General features: G+C 41.1%; 1 protein-coding gene and 1 pseudogene across 1 annotated transcript in view; one reads left to right on the top strand and one right to left on the bottom strand.

The window, feature by feature from the left end:
- Nucleotides 1-25,839, top strand: part of USP13 (ubiquitin specific peptidase 13) — a 164,015-nt gene that overhangs the window by 130,096 nt on the left and 8,080 nt on the right. Inside the window, exons 14-19 of the mRNA XM_007948269.2 lie at nucleotides 1,727-1,815; nucleotides 4,640-4,762; nucleotides 6,841-6,867; nucleotides 8,163-8,306; nucleotides 11,188-11,354; nucleotides 13,959-14,112. Coding sequence (XP_007946460.1) covers nucleotides 1,727-1,815; nucleotides 4,640-4,762; nucleotides 6,841-6,867; nucleotides 8,163-8,306; nucleotides 11,188-11,354; nucleotides 13,959-14,112 — 704 coding nt within the window. The remainder of the gene's footprint in view (nucleotides 1-1,726; nucleotides 1,816-4,639; nucleotides 4,763-6,840; nucleotides 6,868-8,162; nucleotides 8,307-11,187; nucleotides 11,355-13,958; nucleotides 14,113-25,839) is intronic.
- On the bottom strand, nucleotides 16,197-16,585 carry LOC103203289 (annotated as a pseudogene).

Below are 25,839 nucleotides of genomic sequence, written 5' to 3'. Positions count from 1 at the left end.
TATATAATTTCTGGAGAGTGAGCCAGGATAATAATAGATCAGTTCCTTAGGTTGATAAAGGTCCTATGCTCTGAAGAGCTCCTTTGCGTTATTGTCTATACCCTTCTACCATCCTTGTGATGGGGACTTTGACATACAGACAGATTGAGTGACCTGCCTGGATTGGGCGAGAGGGGCAATGCAGATCAAGCCAGTGCCCAACACTTCATAGATTTTAGCTCTTTCATGACAAAATAATCATGATAATCCCTTAGCTACACATACTACTTTCTAGTCAGGCCACATCATTTCATGAACATTGCACAGCGCTGGCCGGCAGACATTATTAATAAATGATGTTATGATGTGAACATGGAGCCACAGGGAGGGTCAGTGATTTGCATAGATTTGGAGTGAATTAAGTACCATATCGAAGATCCAAAGCCAAGTCTTGACTCTCAGATCTTGTACTCTATCCCGGTATTATAGCTCCTGTTCTACACTAGGGGGCAGAAGTTCATTTGCATTTGTTTTCTGAATTGTGGACAATGCATGTGGAATAGGAGGTAATGACTTAGATATGAAAAGTGAGGTGTCTGGAGAGGATGTTCCAGAATCTTTTCTTTTAAAATGTACTGTATTGCCTGCCCACAGATCATTTTTCAAAATACATACACCTAGCATGCCTGCATTGATACTCAAATAGAAATGATTGTTAAAAATAAGATGATACATTCTTCATGTTTGAATGAGCTGGCATGAGGCACAAATTTAGTGTAGAAGTTGAATAGCTGTGCATATGTACAATTCAGCTTTTCTGAAAAGATTGAAGGGAAACTCAAGACATTGGCTGTATGTATTAATTTTAAAATTTAAGGCCCAGAATTAGATATTTTAGGCACTTATTTACTGCACTTGAAAGAGCTTTGGTGGTGCAGTGGTTAAAGCATTTGGCTGCTTACCAGAAGGTCAGAGGTTCAGACACACCCATCACTCCATGGGAGAAAGATGTGGCAGTTTGCTTCTGTAAAGATTTACAGCCTTGGTAACCCTATGAGGCAGTTCTACTCTGTCCTGCAGAGTGGCTGTGAGTCGGAGCTGACTCGATGGCAGGAGTTTTGTTTGGTTTACTGCACTTAAAATATATCTGTGCCTAGGATCCAAGTGACCATGGATTTAGATACAGTGGTGTTTTAATGAGGCCCTGGCATTTTAAATACTCCACCTCAATCAAAGTTCCAGTGTAAACCCTCCTTATCCCAGCTTTGCTTCAGATAGTGATTCTCAGTGGAGTGGAGGTGAGGTTGTGTTAGGATCATTTGGAAGCTTTTTCATACAAACACATAATGCATACATGCCTGTACACAACTGAAAACATAAGGATACAAAAATCTAGCAAGGATTTTAGAAAAACACATTGAAAAAGACTTTTCTAAAATATGAAATGCCATAGCAAAGTAAAGTAAGGACTTTGAAATAGACCCATATCATTCTCATGGGACAGCGTTCTCCTATGGTAAACATTTTAATTTTGTGGAAAAGGTCAGGAAGAATGAGTAGGGGTGAGTGTGTGTGTGTGTGTGTATGTATGTGTGCATGCATTTATATGCCTCTGTGCATTCCTTCTCTTCAGTCAAGCCGTTGGTACTGCCAGGTATGCCTCAGACAGAGCTGATGATGCTTTATGAACTGTATTCACAATTCTTACTGCCTTGTTTCATTGATACAATCCCCTTGTGTTTCCCAGAACATCTCGCTTTGCCTCATTCCCTGAATACTTGGTAGTGCAGATAAAGAAGTTCACTTTTGGTCTTGACTGGGTTCCCAAAAAATTTGGTAGGTATCTTTTGCATGCTTTTGCTTAAAACATCAAATTAGCCATTTTGAAAACACGGCATGTGAAAGAGCCCATGTGGTTGGCTGCCAAAAGCAGTTCCATTTCATTCTTATTTTTTTTTTTTTTAACCATTATTTCTTCCTGTCTCTCATGCAATCAGAGTACACAGTAAGCATCAATAGTAAAAACTACCACATACTAATCCTTTCTCTCCTAATAATGGGTTCTGGAATGACTGGATTCCAGGAGTGAAACAAGATCTTCACATTATCAAATAAGCAATGCTTCCCAAACTTTAATGTGCATACAAATTACCTGGAGTCCTGGTAAAATGCAGATGCTGATCCAGCAGGTGTGGGAAGGGGAGTGGGCTGAGGTTCTGCATTCTTACAAGCTCTGAGGTGATGCTCCTGCTGCTTGTCCCAGGACCACACTTTAAGTAGCAAGCAGTTAAATATATAGGCAGTCCCTGGGTTATGAACATCCAATTTATAAACAACTCTTACTTGCCCTGTGAAATGATTGGACCAACATCTAACCCCAAAACAAACCCACTGCCCTCAAGTCAATTCTTATAGCAGACCTTTAGGATAGGATAGAATTGCCCTATAGGGTTTCCAAGGCTGTAAATCTTTACAGAAGCAGACTGCCACATCGTTGTCCCACAGAACAGCTGGTGGGTTCGAACCACTGACCTTTTGGTTAGTAGCTGAGCACTTAACTACTGTGCCACCAGGGCTATTTGAATCAACCACTAGTTGGCCACAGATTCTTCCTCATAATCTTCACTTGCTGCATGTGCAGCTTTTCAATGATTGACAAGGGTTTAGAACCTTTTCTTGCACTAAAGTAAAGCTAAATAAGAACTGTATGCACCTGTTCCATTTGCTTAAAGGCATATTTAGGCACAGATCTCATTCCTAACCTGAGGACTGCCTCCACTTAGCATCTCTCTGTCTCTGAAATAGGCAGGTGTGACTAATGATGTTCACTTAAATCATAACAAATGTTATTAATAAAATGAGTACAGTCAGTTTTATTAAAAAGTCAGGAGAAGGATATAATTTTGGTTTAATTGGACTTCTTTCTTGCTAATTTTGAAGGTCCTTGATCGTTATTGGAGGTTAATTTCCCAGATAATGCATGAGAATGTTTTCTCTATCATGGCGATCTAATATGAAATATGTTATTAGTTGCCACAGTGGTGTAGAAGGGTGTGCACTTTTACTGTCTATGGTTTCTTAAGCAACTCCTTCAGACTTTGCACATCTTGTAAAGTTTTTATGTTTTTGATCGCTTAAAATCTCAGGTCTGCACTGATTAAGTACTCAACTGAAGGGGATAGGTAAACAGAATGTAAAGTCTAAAATCAGCACGAGTCATTTTCCAGAAATCTCCACACTAACAATGTACATAGCATGTCCTGGCCATCTAAAATTGTGCTGGGCTGTTACTGACTCTACTTACTTTTCCTGGTGGATAGTTTTGTGGGTGGGAAGGGTGGAAAGTTAAGATCACTTAACTTTCTTCGGTGGATTTGAGACATACCTGGGAGGGAAAACGGACTTATTCTGAAAGCTTTGAATTGCTTTGCAAACAGTTTTCTTACTTATTTTTTGTCCTTGGAATTTCTGTAAAAGAACTAAAATTTGAATTAGATTCTATTGACTTGCCAAATTTAAAGGACTCCCAAAACTTTCTTTAATGAAATTGACTTTTTCTCTTGAAGAATAATTGCAGTGATTTTGTTGGTCAGATAATTATTTTTGTTTTTGCTGCTCATTGAGAAATTTTTTTTAAACCAATCTTTGTTGTTTGAGTGGTGGTTTTAAAATAGCATTCATATACCTGGCATCAGAACTGGTTAGGAATGGTATGTTCACGTTCTGTTTGCTAGCCCAAAAGACATATCCTGGACTCATATTTGAACCCATTTTTTTCACCATTATCATAACTGAATATGTACAGTACTAAATCTCGACTGGCTGTTTGATACATTTTCTATTTGCTGAGAAGTAAACAAAACAAACAAAAAACTCCAAGACTAAGACACTTCGGATTCGATTAACAATTTCTTTAAAACTCATTCTTCATTTATTGACTTAGAAGAATCACAGGACCCATCATGATTTTAGAAAAGACTTAAACTTGGGGTTGCATATTCAAATGTCTCAAAAAAAAAATAAGTGATAATATTAAGGAAAGAAGTGGGCTGCGTAAGAAACATGTCATTTACTTGGTCCTTCTTAGATATTCCCACTTTGGATAAAGACCCTGGAAAAACTTTTCTGTATGATAAGGATCAAACTGGGACAAATATGATGCTCAGGATCATGGGGGCAATAGGGAGTGGTGGGGCCTGTGTCAGAAAGTCACAGAGAATGTTCATTGTCTAGAGTGGAAGATCAGCTCCAGACATCTGTTATCATCTGAGAATGTGCTACAGATCTGTGTTTTTCCAAATAAGCTGAAAATCAAAATTTTAAAAATTAAATACTCTCATTTTAAAATTGGAATTTATCGGCAACATAAAAAAAAAAAAAAAAAAAACAGAATATGTCTGGCCACAGTCTATGGGCTGACAGTTTGTGATCTCTGGCTTAACCTGTTTGTTCTTGCCACCTTGTATACTTTATCTAGGTTCTCCGTTAAAATCTAGTCAGCCATGATGGATTTGCTGGGCCAGTGATCTATTCCAGACAACTGAAAAACATCCCTCAGCTCCACTGAGACCCATGCATGTAGAATTAGTGGTGCTGGTTTTATAATAAGGCAATTCTGGGTTTTTGAGAGTCCAGTGACATGATCTCTCTCATTTTGCAGACGTTTCTGTTGATATGCCAGACCTGCTTGATATCAACCATCTTCGAGCCAGGGGGTTACAGCCAGGAGAGGAGGAACTTCCAGACATTAGTCCCCCTATAGTCATTCCTGATGACTCAAAAGGTACCATCTCCTGCCAGGAGGATGTCCCCTCCCCTCCCAATTTTCTTTACTGAAATAGTTTTCTTCCTCTACTCTGTTGCTGCTGCCAGCCATCAGACTTTTCTTGGCCACCTTCTGGTGATATAACCCACCATAACCCATTGCTGTAGAATTGATTCTGACTCATAGTGACCCTATAGGACAGAGTAGAACTGCCCTCATAGGGCTTCTAAGGCTGCAGTCTTTATGGAAGCAGACTGCCACATCTTTCCTCAACTAGAAACTTAAAATAGAAATTGGAAGAGGCACAGACCTATCATGAGTGACTGAAATGGACTTGTGAGAATAACTGGCAACAGATCTCACACTTTCTAGGTTAGGTTGCCTTTTAACACCCTCCAAATGGATTTGTAGGGAAGAGAAGGGCTGTGGTATCATTAGTCTCTTAAACAGTGCAGGGGGAGCTGTGTCATTCCTAGGAGTGCCTCTGGATAACCAAAAAGGGAAATTCAAGAGTGTATGTTGTTTTAAAATTTTCCAACACATCTCACCTCCCCAGCTTTGTCTTTGCTTCATAGCAAGGGAGCGGTTTGAATTTCTCTTTCACTCTATGAATGCTAACTTGGCTATTGTTCAGGATACTTAACTTTTTAAGGGAAAAGGACACACAAGAAGTAGTTGTCCTCACTTATGTGGGCTCAAGGACCACCCACCCATTGCCTTCGAGTCACTGTCTACTTATAGTGACCGTATAAGGCAGGTTAGAATTGCCCCTCATAGGTTTTCAGGGCTCTAAGTCTTTACAGAAGCAGACTGCCACATCTTTCTCCTGTGGAGTGGCTGGTGGTTTTGAATTGCTGACCTTTTGTTTAGTTGCCAAGTGCTTTAACCACTGTGCCTTCAGGGCTTTGTGGATTTAAGGACAATGTCAGAAAAATCTTGGTTTAATAACTAACTAGCTCAGTTATTCTGATGAAATCAATTTCATTTATGGCTTAGTTTACTCATCTGTTTACTGTTCATCTTCCTAATGAGTTAATTAAGAGCCCTGGTGGTATAGTGCCTAAGGCATTTGACTGCTAACTAGAAGGTTGGCAGTCCAAACCCACTAGCCCCTCCTCGGAAGGAAGGTTGGGCAATCTACATCCATAGTGATACTGCCTTGGAAACCCAAGGAGGGGCCTCTGTGAATCGGATCTGACTGGACAGCCATGCATGTGTTTTGTCATAATGAGTTAATTAGGTAAATTAGCCAATAATGATAGAGCACTTTGGGCCCTTCTACAAAAGATTTTGGGAGCTCTGGTGGTGCAGTGCCTAAGGCATTTGACTGCTAACCAGAAGCCTGATGGCTCAAACTCACCAGACACTACTCTGAAGGAAGACTGGACAATCTACTTCCGTAGAGATACCTCCTTGGAAATCCCAAGGAAGGGTTGCTATGAGTCAGAATCGAGTGGATGGCAGTGAGGTGTTTTGTTTTTTTTTAAAAACCAAAGATTTTCCATCAGTTGAGCACAGATGACTATGATGACTGTATCCAGGTACAAAAGAAGGGTAGGAAGAGTCCAAAGGAGCAAGATAGGATTAAAGACAGGCATGCATATTGCATTCTTTAAGTCAAATGCTTAACTGTGGGGTACAGGTAGTAGGGAAGAGGCCTGTACTTGAGTCATTCTGGGTTTTGTAGTACAGGTGGTTCATGAAAGTGGTTAGAGAAAGATGAGCATCAGAGAACTACCAGGTGCTTTACTAATACTGTTCCTACTCTCTCTTCAATGTCCATTACAGAATCTTTGGTTTGTAATTATACAAACTTCTTGGAAATACAAAGGGAGAAGTATTTGGTTCATTAATATGACAACCTGAACATCGTATTATACCTGACCTAAATGCCTGAAACTTGTTAATTTCCATCATTACTGTAATGCCTTTATGTTGTGCTGCCTGGGGTGTCTGTGTAGGGGGTTAAGGGTTGAAAACAGCATGGAGTTCCAAGTGGTGTGGGAATTTGGGAATGCCCTGGACCAACTGTTTCTTTTCCTAAAACTCTTTGGCATGGTTTGGTCTCATTTCCTGCACTCTTTCTTAATTTCCAGATCGTCTGATGAACCAATTGATAGACCGTATGTATCTTTTAATTTTTTTCTCAGTGTCCTACTGTTGTGAATTGATCTGACTCATTTGTCTGTGGGCATTCAATAAACAGACATTTCTCTGTACTTGTGTATGTGCAGCTTTTCCCAAGTGGGAACAGTTCTTTGCTTGCAAGATGAGTTAGCAGTAAAGATCAATTAGGGACATGTGATGTATGTAGCCCTGTGGTCACGAGAATGGCCATTAGCATGAGAATCAACCAGCCCTGTGTTGGAACCCAGGCTCTGCCACTTATAACTGTTCTTCAGTTCTTTTACTGATTGCCATCTGTCAGGGAAGGGAATTTTCAGTAGATTACAGACCTTATGACACGCAAAATATAAAGGATGTATTTTGGGCTCCTGTGTTTTCTCGCCTTTGGTACAATTTGAGAGCAGTGTATGTGTGTTGATATAAGCTTATACATATGTACACACAAACATACGTATATACACACACACATCCATCTATATCAATTTGAATATATCATTAAGAAAAGAAGACGAAATCCTCTTTGTCTGAAACTGAATTAGGTTTGTAAAACTTTTATTATCTTTTCTATAATGTATACGAAAACCAAACCAAACTCACTGCCATCGAGTTGGATCTGACTCATAGTCAAACCTCCTTGGGTTTCCGAGGCGGTATCACTAGGGAAGTAGATTGCCCAATCTTCCTTCCGAGGAGTGGCTGGTGGATTTGAACCGCCAGCCTCCTGGTTACCAGTCAAATGCCTTAGGCCACCAGAGCTCCTCTATAATGTATACAATTGAAAAAACACAATCTCCTCTTCTGTACTTAACATTTGGGTTCTGTTTGCCATAGCTGATTCCTTTTTCTAATAATACTGGCTGTATCTAAAGGCCTTCTGTAACTTTCTGTGACATTTAAGGAACAGGTATTTTTGACTTATAGATAATGCTTCTATCTTTACATTTTAGTCATAGGAGAAGGCTGCTGCAGCGGCCTTGAGAATGATCTGGGAGCTTGAAGTGGTTTTGGAATACACTAGATGTCCCCATATGAAATTAGGCATTATCTTTTTAGTGCTTGGAAGCTTAGGTGATTACCATGGTTTCTCTATTTAGGTCAAAGACACAAGCTCAGCTCAAATAGCTTAATATTTGGATGGCTTAAAGTGAAACAAAAAGAAGTATCACTGCCCACACGCCCAATAAAATGCCACCTTTTTTGGGGTAGCATGTGGATAAAAGGGGGTAAAGAAAAGCTAACACCAGGAGAAATAGTTTATTTTTATACCAGAATATCCTGTTGTGCTCCACAGCGTCAGACATTGATGAGTCATCAGTGATGCAGCTAGCTGAGATGGGTTTCCCTCTAGAAGCATGTCGGAAGGCCGTGTACTTTACTGGAAATATGGGAGCCGAGGTGGCCTTCAACTGGATCATTGTTCACATGGAAGAGCCAGGTAGGTGGTTGGAAAATGGCAAATGGCTTAGGACTCTGAGTGATCTTCAGCGCTGCTAAGTCTTGGTCTTACCATATCCCCTGTGGCAGGACCAAGAAAATGACTTTCTAGTTCATAATCTGCTATAGTTGAAGACTTTGCCACCATAGCCAACTGAACTCGTAACTTTTATCTTTCTTCTTCTCTTTTAACAACAGCTTTATTGAGACACCATTCACCTTTTTAAAACATACAATTTAGTGGTTTTTATTGTATTCAGAGTTGTGTACCTATTACTACTATCTAACTTTATAATGTTTTTATCCATTCAAAGAAGAAACCTCGACCTATCAATTTCCCATTCCTTCCTCCTCTAGCCCCTGGCAAATACTAGTCTACTTTCTATCTCTATTGAATTGCCTGTTTTGGACATTGCATACAAATGGGATCATGCAGTATATGGCCTCTTTTATCTGGCTTCTTTCACTTAGCGTGATGTTTTCAGGTTTCATCCATGTTGTATCGTGTATCAGACTTCATTCCTTCCTATTTCTAAATAATATTTCATTGTATGACTATTCCATATTTTGTTATCCATTCTTCAGTTGGACAAGTTGGTGGACACTTGGGTTCTGTCTACTTTTTGGCTATGATGAATAAATGCTGTTGTGTAGACATATCTTTTCATTTCTTTTGGGCATGGAGTGATAGAGATTAGCGTGACTCTGAGCTCCAGAATGTGGGGATTATTTCACTCTCACATTCCTACTTCTCCATCATCATCACCACCTGCCCCTGTGACTCTCTCTCTCTCTCTCTCTCTCTCTCTCTGACTCTAGCCACCCAGAGCTAGATTAGTACTCACAAGTTAGAAGGAGACCATTCTTCGAACTGCCAAATAGACAAATGTCAACTGCAAATTTTGGGAGTCTACATGACACTCAGTCTTCTGACTCTCTGGCCACAAATTCAGGGCTGGTTTCCTAATTTCCCATCAGGATACTACAAACTTGGGACCCTTACTTTCTCACCTTCTGGTTTCAGCTGCCCCTTTGGGTTAGAAAATTTGCTAGAATAACTCTCAGAATTCACAGAGAGTATGCCGTAATTAACTACTACAGATTTATTATGGCTAAAAAGGATACAAATGAAGAGAAGCATAGGACATAGTCTGAGAGAGTTCCTAACCCAGAGCTTCCATGTCCCCAGGGATGTTGTACCCTCCTGAGAGCAGATGATCTCACCAACCAGGAAACTCTCTGAGCTTCTGCATTTAGAGCTATTATCAGCCAGTTCTACATGATAGGCTAAATCATGGCTTCTGAGGCTAGCTGATACCAGCTTCCTAGGTGATTCTTACCTAGTCTAGCTGGTGACAAATTCGCAGGTGTGGCCTGGACGTCACAGACCAAGGTACCCCAGTTACTCCAAGGATTATTTCTGCAGAGCCAAGGATAAAGCCATCTTATTTGGGACAAAATTAGATTCTTTACTCCACAGGTAATACCTGGGAGTGGAGTTGCTGGGTCATACGGTACTTCTGTGTTTAACATTTGAGGAACTGTCACACTGTTTTCCAAAGCAGCTGCACCATTTTACATTCCTACTAGCAATGTGTAAGGATTCCATGTACTTTACATCATCACCAATAATTGTTATTATCTGTTTTTTTTTATTATAATTATCCTAGTGGATGTGAAGTCGTATCACATTGTGATTTTGATTTGCATTTCTCTAATGACTAACGATGTTGATCATCTTTTCATGTGCTTTTGAACCATTTACATATCTTAGTTGGAGAAATGTCTATTCAAGTTTTTTGCCCAGTTTTAATTGCCTTGTTTATCTTTTTATTTTTGTGTTGTATTTTGAAAAAAAACCAAAAAAACAGACTCACTGTCATCGAGTCAATTAGGCTCATAGTGACTCCTCCTTGGGTTTCTGAGGTGGTATCTCTACGGAAGTAGATTGCCCAGTCTTCCTTCCTAGGAATAGCTGGTGGGTTTGAACCTCCAGCCTTCTGGTTAGCAGACTGTGTTGTATAAGTTCTTTATATATTCTGTATAATAGACCCTTATTAGATTTTTGATTTGCAAATTTGTCTTTCATTCTCAGGGTTGCCTATCGCTTTCTTGATAGTATCCTTTGATGAACAAAAGCTTTTAGTTTTGATGAAGTCCAATTTATCTATTTTTCCTTTTGTTTCTTATGTTTTGGTGTCATATTTAAGAAGTTGTTGTCTAATCCAAGGTCACAAATTTTTACTCCTTTGTTTCCTTGTAAGGATTTTAGCTCTTATGCTTAGGACTTTGATCCACATTGTGTTAATTTTTGTACATGGTGTGAAGTAGGGGTCTGAATTTATTCTTCGGCATGTAGATATCTAGTTGTCTCAGCAGTATTTGTTGAAGAGACTATTCTTTCCTCATTGAATGGTCTTTTTTTTTTTTATCAAAAACCAATTGGCCATAAATGGGAGGAAAAAAAAAAAAACCCAAAACACCCAAACCCACTACCATTGAGTCAATTCTGACTCATAGTGACCCTGCTGGACAGAGTAGAATTGCCCCATAGAGTTTCCAAGGCTACAAATCTTTATGAAAGCAGACTACCTCATCACCTCATCTTTCTCCCATGGAGCAGCTGATGGGTTCGAACTGCTGACTTTTGGTTTGCAGCCCCATGCTTTAACCACAGTGCCACCAGAGCTCCTTTAATTGGGCATAGTGTGAGTTTCTTTCTGGACTTTGAATTGTATTCCAGTGATTCACATGTCTGTCTTTATGCTAGTGCTAGATTGTCTTGATTATTGTAACCTTGAATATGTCCTTCCTTCTAAGTGCTAAAGTGTTGCACATTCAAGACCAAACAGAAAAATGCTTGAGTTTGATCATTTCCTTAGATTTTGCTGAACCGCTAACCCTACCTGGATATGGAGGAGCAGCTTCCTCTGGAGCCTCAGCTTTTGGTGCTACTGGTTTGGATAACCAACCTCCAGAGGAAATTGTCGCCATCATCACCTCCATGGGGTTCCAGCGAAATCAGGCTATTCAGGCGCTCCGAGCAACGGTGAGCATGAGAGAGAACTCTGTGTGTGTGTGTGTGTGTGTGTGCGCACACGCGTGCATGCCTTCTTCTTATTGGAGATAGTTTGTATTTCTAACAGTAGCAATTGAGATTTCACAATGTCCTCTGATCATTTTGAATCCTTTTTGTTTCACTCTGTACCCCACCTTGGCCCACGATGGTTTATCTTCAGATAGTATATAAAAAGCTGAAATAAGTGATTGTGGGAATCGGTACAGAGGATTTTAGAATAGGAAGATAATAGATCTGGGATAAGATGACCAAACTGAAAACCAACCCCTCCATATCATCTTGAATGTTAGTTAACAGGGGGCCCACAAATTTGGCTTTAGGCTTGCTTGCTATGGCTTTAGCGCAAAGAGTGATATGTGAGGTTCAATATTCAATATAGGTCTTTAGGAGAAGTTATGCTTTTCTGATATCAAGAGCTTGATGAAATGCCTCTCATAAGTCCTCATAGAGGGAGAGAGTAGTTGGACCTATGGGCTTGGGATCATAGTTGCAGGGATATCAAGTTCAACTGGCATAATATACTACACAAAACATTGTTTCACATCCTACTTTGGCAAGTAGTGACTGGGATCTTAAAAGCTTGTAAGCAGCAATCTAGATAAAATGATAGGTCTCTCCTCATCCAGAGCAAAGAATAATGAAGAAAACCAAAGATGCATGGAAGCCATTAGTCCTCGTGACTGGTACACCATGAGATCCTCAGCCTTATATGACTATGAGACCAGAAGAACCAAATGGTGCCCAGCTACCACTGGCAACCACTCGGAGAGGGATCTACGTAGGAGATCCTGGATAGAGTGGGAGAACAATGTGGAACAAAACTCAAAATCACTTGGGGAAAAAGAAAAAAAGAGACTAGGTTTGCTGATCTGATAGAGCCTGATGGAACCACTGAGACTATTGACCCTACCTGCCCTCCGGGTCCAGAACTGAACCTACTCCTGTGGTTTCCAGCCAAACAAAAGACAGGCATATGAGGTGAACATTTACACTAGGTAGATACACTCCTGGGAGAGAACAATCATGGGAGAATAGAAGGGCTGTGTATGCACAGGGGGCAGGAGTGCAGGGAGGGAAGGACACAGGGAAGAGTTAACTATGGGAAGGAAGTGGGAGGGGAGCTGTTGCATTGTGGTAAATTGTAGTCAATGTCATGAGACAAAGTGTATGTGAACTGCTGTATGGAAAGTGAATTTGCTTTGTAAACTTTCACCTAAATCACACACATACACGCGTGCACACAAGTCCTCATAAGAATAGCTAGCTCATTGGAATTCCATGTATAGAGAGAAGATTCTTCTAGTCGTTGTTAGCTGCTGTGAAATTGGCTCCTAACTCATTGTGATCCCGTGCACAATGGAACAAAATGCTCTCTGGTCCTGCACCATCACTATCATCAGTTGCAGATCAGACTGTTGTGATCCATAAGGTTTTGCTGGCAGATCTTTGGAAACAGATTGCCAGACCTTTCTTTCTAGTCTTTCTTAGTCTGGAAGTTCCATTGAAACCTGTTCAGCTTGATAGCATCACGTAAGCCTCCACTGACAGAAATCCTGATACTACCAGGAAAGAAGGGACTGTGAAACTGAGGATGGATGATAGAAGCCTTTGTCTTGCAGCATAGATTTATGTTTAGTATTGAGAGAAAGTACTTGTTTTAAAATCCATCCTTTCTTGACACAACCATAATCCATTTTCTGTGTATATCTGCTGCAGATTCCTTGTAGCCTGTTTTTTGAGTTTTACCTGCCAGCTTTCCTTGTTGAGGTCAAAGTGGCTCTTACTTGGCTTGTGGAAAATATGACTGGAGAGATGTTTCCCTTTAAAATGCACAAAATAGCTCAACCAGAGTTTGTTTCAGTCAGGGTTCTTTCTTGGACCCTGCTTACTTTACTTGCTGACTGTTACACTGAAAGTTCTGACTGTGTCTAAATAAATTCTTTAACCCACCAGTGAGCCTACAAACAGGGGAAGACTGAAATGTTTTAATAGTTATTTGGTTTGAATTGCGTGGAGTTCAGTTTCAAAATTACTTAACTAATCAGAGTTGTCATAGTTAATCAAGGCATTAATCTTATCTGTAGTACAACTCATCAACCATTTCACTAACCTTTAGGGAGAGGAGGCTCTCACGTAGTGCTCACATTGGTGACCCACTGTCTTGCATGGTTACTGTAGAAAATACAGTTGGTAGGTAATGTAGTGTGTGCAATTAGTGCGGCTGTGGAAAAGGCTGCGCATAGATGAATGCCAGACCCTTTAGCTTTCTGCATGCCATCATTATCAGCACCAGCTACAGAAGTGCTGAGCTGAGACTGATGTGGGCTTGGGAATGTTGCTCGGCTGCTAGGAACTGTTGCCCAGAGAACCCAATTACAGACCTTGGTTGGGAGACTTACAGAATGCCAGCTGAATGTGCATTGCATCCACAGAGTCAGGGCGTCTTACTCAGAGGCACTCAGGACTAATGAGCTCAGGCCTCCTGCCCTATCTGCTTGACATCGTGGTTCAAATTGTCAGGATATAATGAGGCCTGGGAACTGTGTACATTATAAAAATGTTTCATTTTATTAGAATCATAATCTGGAAAGAGCTCTGGATTGGATCTTCAGTCACCCTGAGTTTGAAGAAGATGGCAACTTTGTGATTGAGATGGAGAATAACGCCAATGCAAACATTATTTCTGAGGCCAAGCCTGAAGGACCTAGAGTCAAGGATGGATCTGGAAGTAAGTTCCTGCCTTAGGGATTGTCTGATCATTCATGATTATGCACTTGGCTCATACCGTTCCTTCCCATCACTACATATTAAAACCTTTACCACTCCTCAGAAGGAAGGTTGGGCAATCTACTTCTGTAGTGATACTGCCTCAGAAACCCAAGGAGGGGTCACTATGAGTCAGGGCTGACTTGATGGCACATAACAACAACAACATTATTCAAAAGTTAGCACAAATCTCATCTCCTCATAGATGGCACAGTCTGCCACTTTGCATAGGCCACTGTGACCTGATAAAGACTTGGGCTAACCAGAGTGATGCTAGCTAGGAGTGTGTGGACTTAAGTACATAGGTTAGCACCAGCTTTGACTCTGTCTGTTCCTTTGTGGTAAAGTTTCTTCGTGGACTATGGAAGTTTTTTTCTAAAAGAGAACATTTATTTTCATAATGGTATTTTTTTTGAACAGTTGAAAAGTAGTCTCACCCTTTGACCCAGTCATTAACAATAACTAGGGCCATTTATTGTTTTAAAACAGATGACAGTTTCCTGAAGTACCACAGGCCAACTTTCTGTCTTTGAATAGCAAACACTTACATATGTCACTGTTTGCCAGGCACTCACTGTTCAGTGCACTTTGCATGTAAACACTCATTTATTCCCATCATAAGCCATGAAGTAAATACTGTTAGTTTCCTTATTTTTATAAGTGAGACTACAGAGGCATAGAGAGCTTAGGTAGTTCGCACAAGGTCACATAGCTCTTAAGAGTTAGAGCCAAGATTCAAATTGAAAATCAGTGTCTTAATCATTGTGAAACCCTGCTTCTCAGGCTGTTTCTGCCTACAGAATAATGTCCAGGTTCTTTCACCCTGTCCTCTTGCATCTCTCTACAGTCAGATCTGAGCCTGCCTTGTCTCTCAGTATTATTGCTCCTGCATCCCTTCATACCTAAAGCCACACCAGCCTACCCCTTTCTCAGTCACTTCTAGGTCTTTGCTGAAATGAATCTCTATTTGTGAAATGCTCCTGTCTTGTATCACAGCACACTAAACCCCTCACCATTATTCAGAACTTAGCCCAGAGCTCATCTACCTGGTAAGCTTTCCTCGATCCTTGTCATGGTTATTCTAACCTTACCTCATATGCTGCTGCTGTTGTTGTTATGTGCCGTCGAGTCGGACCCGACTCATAGCGACCCCTCTTTGGGTTTCTGAGGCAGTATCACTATGGAGGTAGATTGCCCAACCTTCTACCTCATGTGCTAGTAATACCAGTATTACTATTAAATTGTAATAATAAAATGACCAAACTGACCAGGGAAGTTTTAGTCTAAAAGAGAGAGAGAGAGCATTTATTTTCATGATGATTTCTTAAACAGTACTAAACAATAGTACTTGTGTTTTAATCTTCATATATAATCTTCACAATAACTCCGTGAGGAAATAATTCTCACAGTAATAACCAGTACTGTTATTATCCCCATTTTACAGATGAGAAAACTGAGGTAGGGAAAGTTGCTTGTAAGGGTTACATAGCTAGTGATGAGTGGAGCCAGAATTCCAACATAGGCAGTCTGGCTCCAGAGCGTGTGCCCTAGCCACTCTGACATACTGTTTGTTCTGCTGTTATTGCAGTATCAGCACTGGTCTTGCAATGTAACTACTTAGGTAAATATCTGTGTTTCCCACTTGATGGAGAATGTGTGAAGGGCAGAGGCTAGTTTACTTTCATAAAGCTCGTGGTATCTAGCACATAGGCAGTACTAAGTAAATAATAATTTGGTTTTATTTTATTTGAACAGGCAGTATTTTTTCCTGTTACCCTATAGGTGTAGCTCTACTCATTAGTGATCTTACCAAACCTGGCTTGTATATATTGACTATAGCAAGAGAGAAGAGGGTAGGAAGGAGATTTTCTTCTTTTTTATATAAAATTGGAGTTTCTTCCACTGAAACAGTTCTATTCCCAACTGGGTGAAAAAAAAATGAATGTAATTCTCCTAGTGTCCATATTTTTCTAAGTGCTCTTATATTATTATTTATTTTTTTAAAAAAATGCTGAATATTCAAGTTTATAAACAAATAAAAAATGTTTAATTTTCATCAGCTTCAAGGTTTATGTTGCTTCCAAATTTTGCATATAGCTGAACTTACAAATTGGCTAACACCTGTTGAATTGATTCTACCCTGGATTCTAAGGCATCAATCCCTTCTTGCAAATTTCCTTTGCTTCTTCTAACATTTCTTGTGTTTCCTCTTGAGAATGGCTCATGAAAACATCGCCGACTTAAGCATTGGTCATCTGCCAGCATGATGTCATTGCAAACATCTTTGAAATTCTGGAGTTCTTTCTTTTTCATTCCTATTTCTTCTTTTAGCTCTGTGATTCTGCTTGTATCCATGCAAATTTGTGTATCTTTTGTTGGTCTTCAAAAGTAATATTAACATCTTCTGCAGCTGCCTTGTTCATGCTGGCCACCATCTTGGGACTGGACTTCTGAAAATCACTAGCTTGTCTAAAATATTAAAATCTGTAATGGACAAGTTACTCAGTAATTCATGAGTAGGATTCATTACATATTTCATGTCCATTGGTTCACTGGCTCATCGATTTTCTATAATGCACTTCGTTGGGGATGATGAGTCCTTCTCTCAGAAGGCATAACCCACACGATGGAGCCATTGTAAAACTATCAGGGCATTTGGCTGCAGAGAGAGGGAGAGTTTGATCATCAGGATTTCCCTTCTAACTGGGCTTGGAAGCACTGACCACTTTTCTTGTATATGGTCATTAATGATACAGAGTGGCCACATCTTTTCTTTGGGACTTACTGTTCTTAGGGAGGAGGTCTCGGGGTGCAGTGGCTGAGGTATTTGGCTGCTAACCAAAAAGGTCGGTGGTTTGAACCCAATAGCTGCTCCACAGGAGAAAGATGAGGTAGTGTGCTTCCGTAAAGATTATAGCCTTGGAAACCCTATGGGGCAGTTCTACTCAGTCCTATAGTGTCACTATGAGTCGGAGTCGACTTGATGGCAGTGGGTTTTTTTTTTGTTGTTGTTATTCTCTGGAGATCTGCAGATAGTCCTGGAACTGCTGAGTTTGAGTTGGGTCCTTGAATAGGATGCCATGATGATGCTTGCAAGCATCCTTTAAAGCTTTATGGGTTAAACTCTGTGACCTTACTATTCAGGTTTCCAAATAGAAAACAATTGGGGAAGGGGTGGCAAAGGAGGCAGTGATGCACTATTAGAAATCACATATGGGATATGCAGAATATAAGGCAGTAATAGGTGACAAATTTAATTTTGAAAAAACAAAAAATCATAAACCACTCTAACTCACCAAATGCATTTTGACTCTGACTTTACAAATACTTGCTAAAAATCTTCCCTTGCACTGTGCCTGGCCATGGTAGGTGATCAGCAAGTGAATGACTGAATGATTGATTAAATGCATGCTGGGAAGTAAGCATTCTTAGGGATAGTTTTTTTTTTTTTTTTTCCCCAAATGATTATGGGAATTAAAAAAAAAACTAAACTCACTGTTGTCGAGTTGGATCCAACTCATAGTGACCCCTCCTTGAGTTTCCGAGGCTGGTAGTGTAGTGCCTAAGGCATTTGACTACTAACTAGAAGGCTGGCGGTTCAAACCCACCAGCCACTGCTCAGAAGGAAGGTTGGGCAATCTACTTCCATAGTGATACTGCCTTAGAAACCCAAGGAAGGATCACTTTGAGTTGGCCCCGGCTCCATGGCAGTGAGTTTGGTTTATCACTACAGAAGTAGATTGCCCAACCTTCTTTCTGAGGAGTGGCTGGTGGGTTTGAACCACCAGCCTTCTGATTAGTAATCAAATGCCTTAGGCACTATGCTACCAGAGCTCCCTATTAGGGAATGAACAGGTTACAATTCAGTATCAGGAATGCTCACGCTACAGTTCTTTGCTCAGGTTACAGTTCTTTGATCAGGATGACTTCCTCTTAGCTGTGCTGCTGGTGCGCTTCTCTCTGGCCTCAGTCTCTCAGCCCTGCAGCCCCTTGACCTCTGCCCTGCTTGGGCAAGTGTTGGAAAGCTCTTTTAGCTCTGCCTAGTAAGGGATGCACCTTACTACAACAGCAAGGTAGGAGCTCTGGTAGCATAGTGCTTAAGGCACTTGACTGCTAACCAGAAGGCTGGCAGTTCAAACCCACCAGCCACTCCTCGAAAGGAAGATGGGGTAATCTACTTCCATAGTGATACTGCCTCGGAAACCCAAGGAGGGGTCGCTATGAGTCGGGTCCGACTCGACGGCACATAACAACAACAACAATACACCAGCAAGGCTCTTGCCTGAAGGCACTCAGCTTTTTCTCTCTGTGGGCCAGGAAGCCCTCCACTCTGTCTCATGCTAGTCTCTTGGTCCTGCTGCCTCTGCTGTCACTGTTTCTCTACTGCTTCTTGTCGCTATCTCTGCTGTCACAGCTCTCTGTTTCCTGGATCAAAGAGGTTCAATGCAGGGATCTCGGTCCAAAGGATGCGCTCCACTCCTAGCTCTTCTTTCTTGATGGTAGTGAATCCCCCTTAGGAGTAGTTTTCTGCTGCCTCCACTAAGTGCTGTATGGAGAAATTGGCAGTGTATGTTAAATTATTTAAAGCAAAAAACCAAACTAAACTCACTGCCATCTAGTAGATTCTAACTCATAGTCGCCCTGTAGGACAGAGTAGAACTGTCCCACAGGGTTTCCAACGCTGTAAATCTTTGCAGAAGCAGGCTGCCTCACTGTTCTCCCGCAGAGCAGCTGGTATATTCAAACTGCTGACCTTTCTTTGGGTGGTAGCTGAATGCCTTAACCAGTAGGCCACCAGAGCTCCTTGTTTAAATCAAAGGAAAGGAAAAAAATGTGATTTCCTAGCTTTGCTGCATTAACCCCTGCATTGCTATCCTCCTCCTTTTAAACAGTTAACATTTATATTGCTTATTTAATTTTAGTTCCTAAGGCATTTGACTGCTAACCAGAAGGCTGGCGGTTCAAACCCACCAGCTACTCCTCGGAAGGACGGTTGGGCAATCTGCTTCTGTAGTGATACTGCCTCACCCCAAGGAGGGATCACTATGAGTTGGATCTGACTCAACAGCAGTGAGTTTGGTTTTGGTTTAGGGAATGTGTTAATTGAAAATCACTCTCACCATCTTTCTGTATGAGTAAATAGTATCATTGCATGAAACTCCTCATATGTAAGTGGTCTCTAATTTGCTTAAAAGAAGTCCTTGGGTGGCACAAACATTAAGCACTGGGCTGCAAACCAAAAGTTTGGCTATTTGAATTCACCCACCCTGAGGCACCTGGGAAGAAAGGCCTGGTGATGTACTTCCAAAAAAATCAGCCATTGAAAACCCTGTGGAACACATAGGAGTCACCGTGAGTCAAAATCAACGCCATGGCAATCAACAGCACACCATTATCTTAAGGCTGGTGCCTGATTTTCTGTTGAGTTTTCAATAAATGGAAAATCAGACCTTCAATCTGACCTAAATGGGCTTCTGTCATTTGCAAAATCATTTCTGTGTCTGTGTTGCACTTAAAACCAAGGCAAACTCACTGCTGTGGAATCAGATCCGACTCATAGTGACCCCTCCTTGGGTTTCCAAGGCAGTATCACTACGAAAGTAGATTGCCCAGTCTTCCTTCTGAGGAGTAGCTAGTGGGTTTGAACCGCCAGCAGTCTTCTGGTTAGCAGTCAAATGCCTTAGGCACTATGCCACCAGAGCTCCCTGTGTTACACTTAGTGAGCATTTATTTATTTATTAAATAATTTACTGATTGTCCATGTAATTAAAATGTGATTAGGCTATGATTACTCAAAACCTGCTCGGGCTCCATCAGTCACATCACTGTAATGGTTTGGACATCTTGCTGCAGCTGAGACTTTTCAGCAAGGGAAGCAGAGAAAGATTTCATGTTCATAAGGTGGAGCTCCCAGCATGCAGCACTCCCTGAGGAATGTAGCCTGGAATAGATCAGAAGAATCAAGGTACAGCTCTGCAGAGAAGCTGTGCTCCAGTGTACCGCTGGAAAGTCACACACACACACACACACATGCACGCACACATACTCTTAGTGCAATTGGGTTCTACTTCTTACCCTTATTTGAGCATTGATTGCAATTCTTGGTCTTTTTTCAATAGAGTTGGAGTCACTCTGTGGAGCTGAGAGGAAGCCACTCTGTGGAGTAAACTTAATAACATTGAATTACTAATGACTGAGAGCTATTAAGCTGGGAGGGAAGTGTTTGATATTTGGAGTTGTATGCAGTGTAACAAAGAGAAGTCAAGGGGTGGTAATTTTGAGCTGACTGAGGGGAGTTCTGGTAGCATAGTGCCTAAGGCATTTGACTGCTAACCAGAAGGCTGGCGGTGGAAACCCACCAGCCACTCCTCTGAAGGAAGGTTGGCCAATCTAGTTCTGTGGAGACTCTGCCTCAGAAACCCAAGAAGGGGTTGCTATGAGTTAGATACAACTCAGCGGCTATGAGTTTGGTTTTTTTTTTCCTCTGAGATTAGGGCAAAAACAGCTCTGGTGATGCAGTGGTTAAAACATTTGGCTGCTAACCAAAAGGTTGGCAGTTCAAATCCACCAGTTGCTCCCTGTGAGAGAGATGTAACAGTCTGCTTCTGTGAAGATTTATAGCCTTGGAAATCCTATGGGACAGTTCTACTCTGTCCTGTAGAGTTGCTATGAGTCGGAATTGATTCGATGGCAGTGGGTTTGATGTTTGGTTTGGGGTTGAGGCAGCAAATTGTGACCTTTTAAGATTTGCTCCATGTTGTCATCTGCCTTAGATATTCTCGATTTGCCCAAATTTTTCCCCTTATCTTTTTGTGAATTTGAATGTTTTCTAAAAGCTCCAACTTTTCCAACCCTCGCTGTTTGTTTGTTTTTTTTTTTTTTTTGTCAGAGCAGGGATGAGGGAAATCCAGCTGATGGGAGAAACAATTATTTGCAAGTAACTTGGGGAAGATGTTTTTCCTCTTGTTGTACAGAGGGAGTTGGGGGCAGGTGAAAGAGATTATTCAGGTTAGGACTATTGATAGGTTTTCCCTGCTATCCGAAGTAGAGCATTCCTGTGAAACCTTTTGCAAGCCAAAATGGCATAAAGTGAAAAAGAAGCAATTACCATTGTGATAGTTAAGGTTACGTGTCAGCTTGGCTGGGCATGCTTTTGAGGGGCTGGTCAGCTAGATGTAGTTATTCCCCATGGTGAGATGGGTAATCAGCTCCATGGTGGAATCTACTGGAGCAGCTGAGAAGCTGCTTTAGGGATGTGATCTGCTTCCAGTAAACAAGAAGCAACCTTGACCCCTGAGACTATGGCCTGCAGCTCCCCTTTAGGTCTGGAATTGAACCCACTCCTGTGGCTTCCAGCCAAACAAAAGACAGGCATATGAGCTGAACATTTACATTAGGTAGATATACTCCTTGGAGAGATCAATCCTGTAGAATAGAAGGGCTGTGGATGCACAGGGAGACAGCTCGGGGGGCAGGAGTGCATGGGAGGGAAGGACACAGGTAAGAGGTGGCTATAGGGAGAAAGTAGGAAGAGAGTAGTTGCACTGTGGGAAATTGCAGTCAGTGTCATGAGACAAAGTGTATATGAACTGCTGTATGGAAAATGAATTTGCTCTGTAAACTTTGATGCAAATCACAATATTTATTTATTTAATTTTATTTTTAAAAAAGAACTTTGAGGAAGGTCTCTAGCTTTTTGGCATGCTTGAGCCCTGCATGTAGCCAAGTCGTTGTTCAGCAGCCTGCAGTGCTCTGCCGCTCTTGGGACTCTTGATGGACTTGAATCAATGGCCTGCTGTGTGGTTTGGTAATACCAGGACTGTGCCTATGTTGACCTTGGGTTTGTCAGTCTCAGTAGCCAGCAACTTCAGTGGGCCGGGAGCAGGAGGCAGAACTTGAAACCCAAGGTTGAGGGACTTTCACTCAGACCCTAGAGCCTGGTACTTTGAACTTAGACTTCTAGCCTCTTGAACTGTAGGAGAATAAACTCTTGTTTGGTAAAGCCATCCACCTGTGGTGTTTTCTGTTAGAGCAGAAGTAACCACAACAACCATTAATTTATATAGGAAAACATTTTTGAATATTCACAGAGTCAAAAAATAACCTACCAAGTCATACCAAATAACACACAAAACCTAAAGTAACATTAACATCTATGTTCACAGACACAGTTCAAAGCTATGGAGGCTTGGTGCTGAGATGCTGTGTGTGTAGTTCCCGGGGAAGGAGCTTGGCGAAGATGCCATTCTACCTGCGATGCCTCTTTTGCTAGTTTCACTTTTGACCTTTTTCTGTAAAAGCGAACGTGCTCGTTGAATTTCTTTTGGCTCGGGGAAATGGGGGTTGCTAAGAGTTGGAATTGACTCCATGGCAGTGAGTTTGGTTTTGGTTTAATGTTGGTGTTTTGTAAAAGTGAAGTGGCAGTAAAAGCAAACTTTCAAAAAGTAGGGGATACCTGTTTGATTTTATTTCATCAGCAGGCTGCAAAACCCATGTGGTTTTTTTGATGGATTTTGACAAGAGTCCTTCGATGTTTGTGTTTTCTGAATTCTAACTAGAGACTGAATGGTTTGTTACACCATTACAAGAATCAAGTGGTTTTCAAATGTGTATAGGAGCTCTGGTGGCATAGTGCCTAAGGCATTTGACTGCTAACCAGAAGGCTGGCGGTTCAAACTCACCAGCCACTCCTCAGAAGGAAGGTTGGGCAATCTACTTCCCTAGTGATACTGCCTTGGAAACCCAAGGAGGGGTCACTATGAGTCAGATCTGACTCGACAGCAGTGTGTTTGCGTTACTATAAAATATAAATTAATGTAAAGGCGCTCCTGGATCTAGAGTCACTTATGGTGACTTTTGTTGTTAAAATACAGTTTTCAGAAAAGTGAAACCATGACTCTCAGGCAGATGTAAAATGAACATATATCAAAGATTTAATTTAACTCATTAATGGGGAACTGGGTGTTATAGGGGTTCAAAGAACGTTAAAGACAATTGACAAATATTAGGATGAGATTGCTGGGTAGACATCAAATGTTTAACCTCCATCAGTACCATGCATCCTTAGGTGATTGGTTCCACTGGATAGAAACTTTTGGCATGTATATTAACGCGTAACTTTATTATGTTTGACGCTTAATAAGTAGTAAATAGTGAGATGAACTAAGTTTGCTCCTGTAGACCAGGGGCTGGCAAATGTTTTCTGTAAAGGACTAGGTAATAAATGTTTTCATAGGCTTTGTAGGCCATAGACATGTCTCACGTTCTCCAACTTCTTGTTCTTGTCATCCTCCTCCACCTTGGCAGTACAGTTACAGACCAGACTTTGGCCTCATGGTTTGCCGATCCTTACCCTTGATAATTCCTTGGGTGACCTTTGCCTTCCAAGTTGTGTATAATTTTTCTGACAGTGCTCTTTCTCAATGAACAAAATCAAAGAATGTAATTGGTATCATTTGGGGTCAAAAAAAACAAAACCAGACCCACTGCCATCGACTCAGTTCCAACTCATGGAAACCCTCTTTGGGTTTCCAAGGCTATAAATATTTACAGAAGTAGATTGCATCATCTTCTTCCTGCAGAGCTGCTGGTGGATTTGAACCACGGACCTTCTGGTTAGCAACCAAATGATTTACCTACTCTGCCACCATAGCTCCATATGATGTGGGGTGGTGCTGGTAAAATTTTTGATGTTAAAATTTCTTCATATTATAGAAAGGCTGAGAACATTTTCCTAGAGTTTAAGAAAAGGATAAGGTTTGTTGGGAGAGCAGAATAGGAATAAAGGACTGTAGTTTCAGAGATAATTTAATTCTGGCTATTTAAGGGAGCATTATTCACTACATGGGGAGCTCTAGTGGCATAGTGCCTAATGCATTTGACTGCTGACCAGTTTAAACCCAACAGCCACTCCTCCGAAGTAAGGTTGGACAATCTACTTCCATAGTAATACTGCCTCGGAAACCCAAGGAGGGGTCACTATGAGTCATATTTGACTTGACGGCAGGGAGTTTGGTTTGGTTTGGTTTAATTCACTATATGCAGGACATAGTGGTGTAGGCAGTTTTCTCCAGCTCTTCTGGGTACTTTGAAAGTTTCTGTGCTGAAAGTCAAAATTTTTGAAATGATTTACCTTGCCCCAAACAATCTTTCCTATTTCTATAAAAAGGGGTCTCTCTAATTTTTTTGGATTGTGTGTGATCGTGCTTTTTTTTTTTTTTTAAGAGGACCTCAGGATCTCAGAATTATTAGCAGTCACTTCCCTGTCTGGTTTCTTCACCCTTGACTTTCTCTTTGGAAACAAATATAAATTGAGCCTTCTCACCTGCTGAAGTTTTGCAAATGTGTTGATTGACAGAAGTTCTCTCTTTTGCTGTTGGGTCCTAGCAGCAGGTCTTGAATAGTGCATGGGGTAGTTGTTTATGTTGATTGTTGTTAAGTTGTTAGGTGCTGTTGAGTTGTCTCTGACTCATAGCAACCCCATGCACAGCAGAATGGAACACTGCCTGGTCCCGTGCCAGCTCCATGATCCTTGCTATACTTGAGCTCATCACCGCAGCCCCTGTGTCAATCCATCTCATTGAGGGCCTTCCCTGCTTTTGTCAACCCTCCACCTTACCAAGTATGATATCCTTCTCCAGGGAATGGTCCCTTACAACATGACCAAAGTAGGTGAGATGAAATCTGGCCATTCTCGCTTCCAAGGAGCATTCTGGCAGCACTTCCTCCAGGACAGCTCTGTTAGTTCTTTTAGCAGTCCACGGTACTTTCAGCATTCTTCGCCAGCACCACAACTCAAAAGCATCAAGTCTTCTTTGGTCTTCCTAATTCATTGTCCGGCTGTCACATGCATATGAGGCAATTGAAAATATCATGGCTTATGTCAGGCCACCTTAGTCCTCAAGGAGGCATCTTTGTTCCTCAGCACTTGAAAGAGGTTCTTTGCAGCTGACTTGCCCAGTGCTATACATCTCCTAATGTCCTGACTGCTGCTTCCATTGGCATTGATTATAGAACCAAGCAATGTGAAGTCTTTGACAACCTCAATCTTTTCTCCATTTATCATGATGCTGCTTATAGGTTCAGTTGTGAGGATTTTTGTTTTCTTTATATTGAGATGCAGTCCATACTGCAGACCATATTCTTCAGTCTTCACCATATTCTTAAGTGCCTCAAGTCATCCTCACTTTCAGCAAGCAAAGTTCTGTCATCAGTGTATCACAGGTTGTTAATGATTCTTCCTCCAGACCTGATGCCACATTCTTCTTCATATAGTCCAGCTTCTTGGATTATTTGCTCAACATGCAGTTTGAATAAGTATGGTGAAAGGCTACAACCCTGATACAGTCCCTTCTTGATTTTAAACCATGCAGTGTTCCCTTATTCTGTTCGAATGACAGCCTTCTGGTCTATGTACAGGTTCCTCATGAGTATAATTAAGTGTTCTGGAATTCCCATTCTTCTCAATGTTACCAACAGTTTGTTATGATCCACATAATCAGATGCTTTTGCATAGTCAGTAAGACACAGGTTAATATCTTTCCGTTATTCTTTGCTTTGAGCCAAGATGTATCTGACATCAGCAATGATATCTTTGTTCCATGTCCTCTTCTGAATCCAGCTTGCATTTCTGGAAGTTCTCTGTCAATATACTGCTGCAACTGTTTTTGAATTATCCTCAGTAAGATTT

This window comes from Orycteropus afer, unplaced genomic scaffold (assembly GCF_000298275.1).
Source record: "Orycteropus afer afer isolate SDZICR_OR568_19922 unplaced genomic scaffold, OryAfe1.0 scaffold00210, whole genome shotgun sequence".
In the NCBI taxonomy this organism is placed as follows: Eukaryota; Metazoa; Chordata; class Mammalia; order Tubulidentata; family Orycteropodidae; genus Orycteropus; species Orycteropus afer.
Note: the sequence above shows the minus strand (reverse complement) of the source record. Positions and strands in the feature narration are given on the sequence as shown.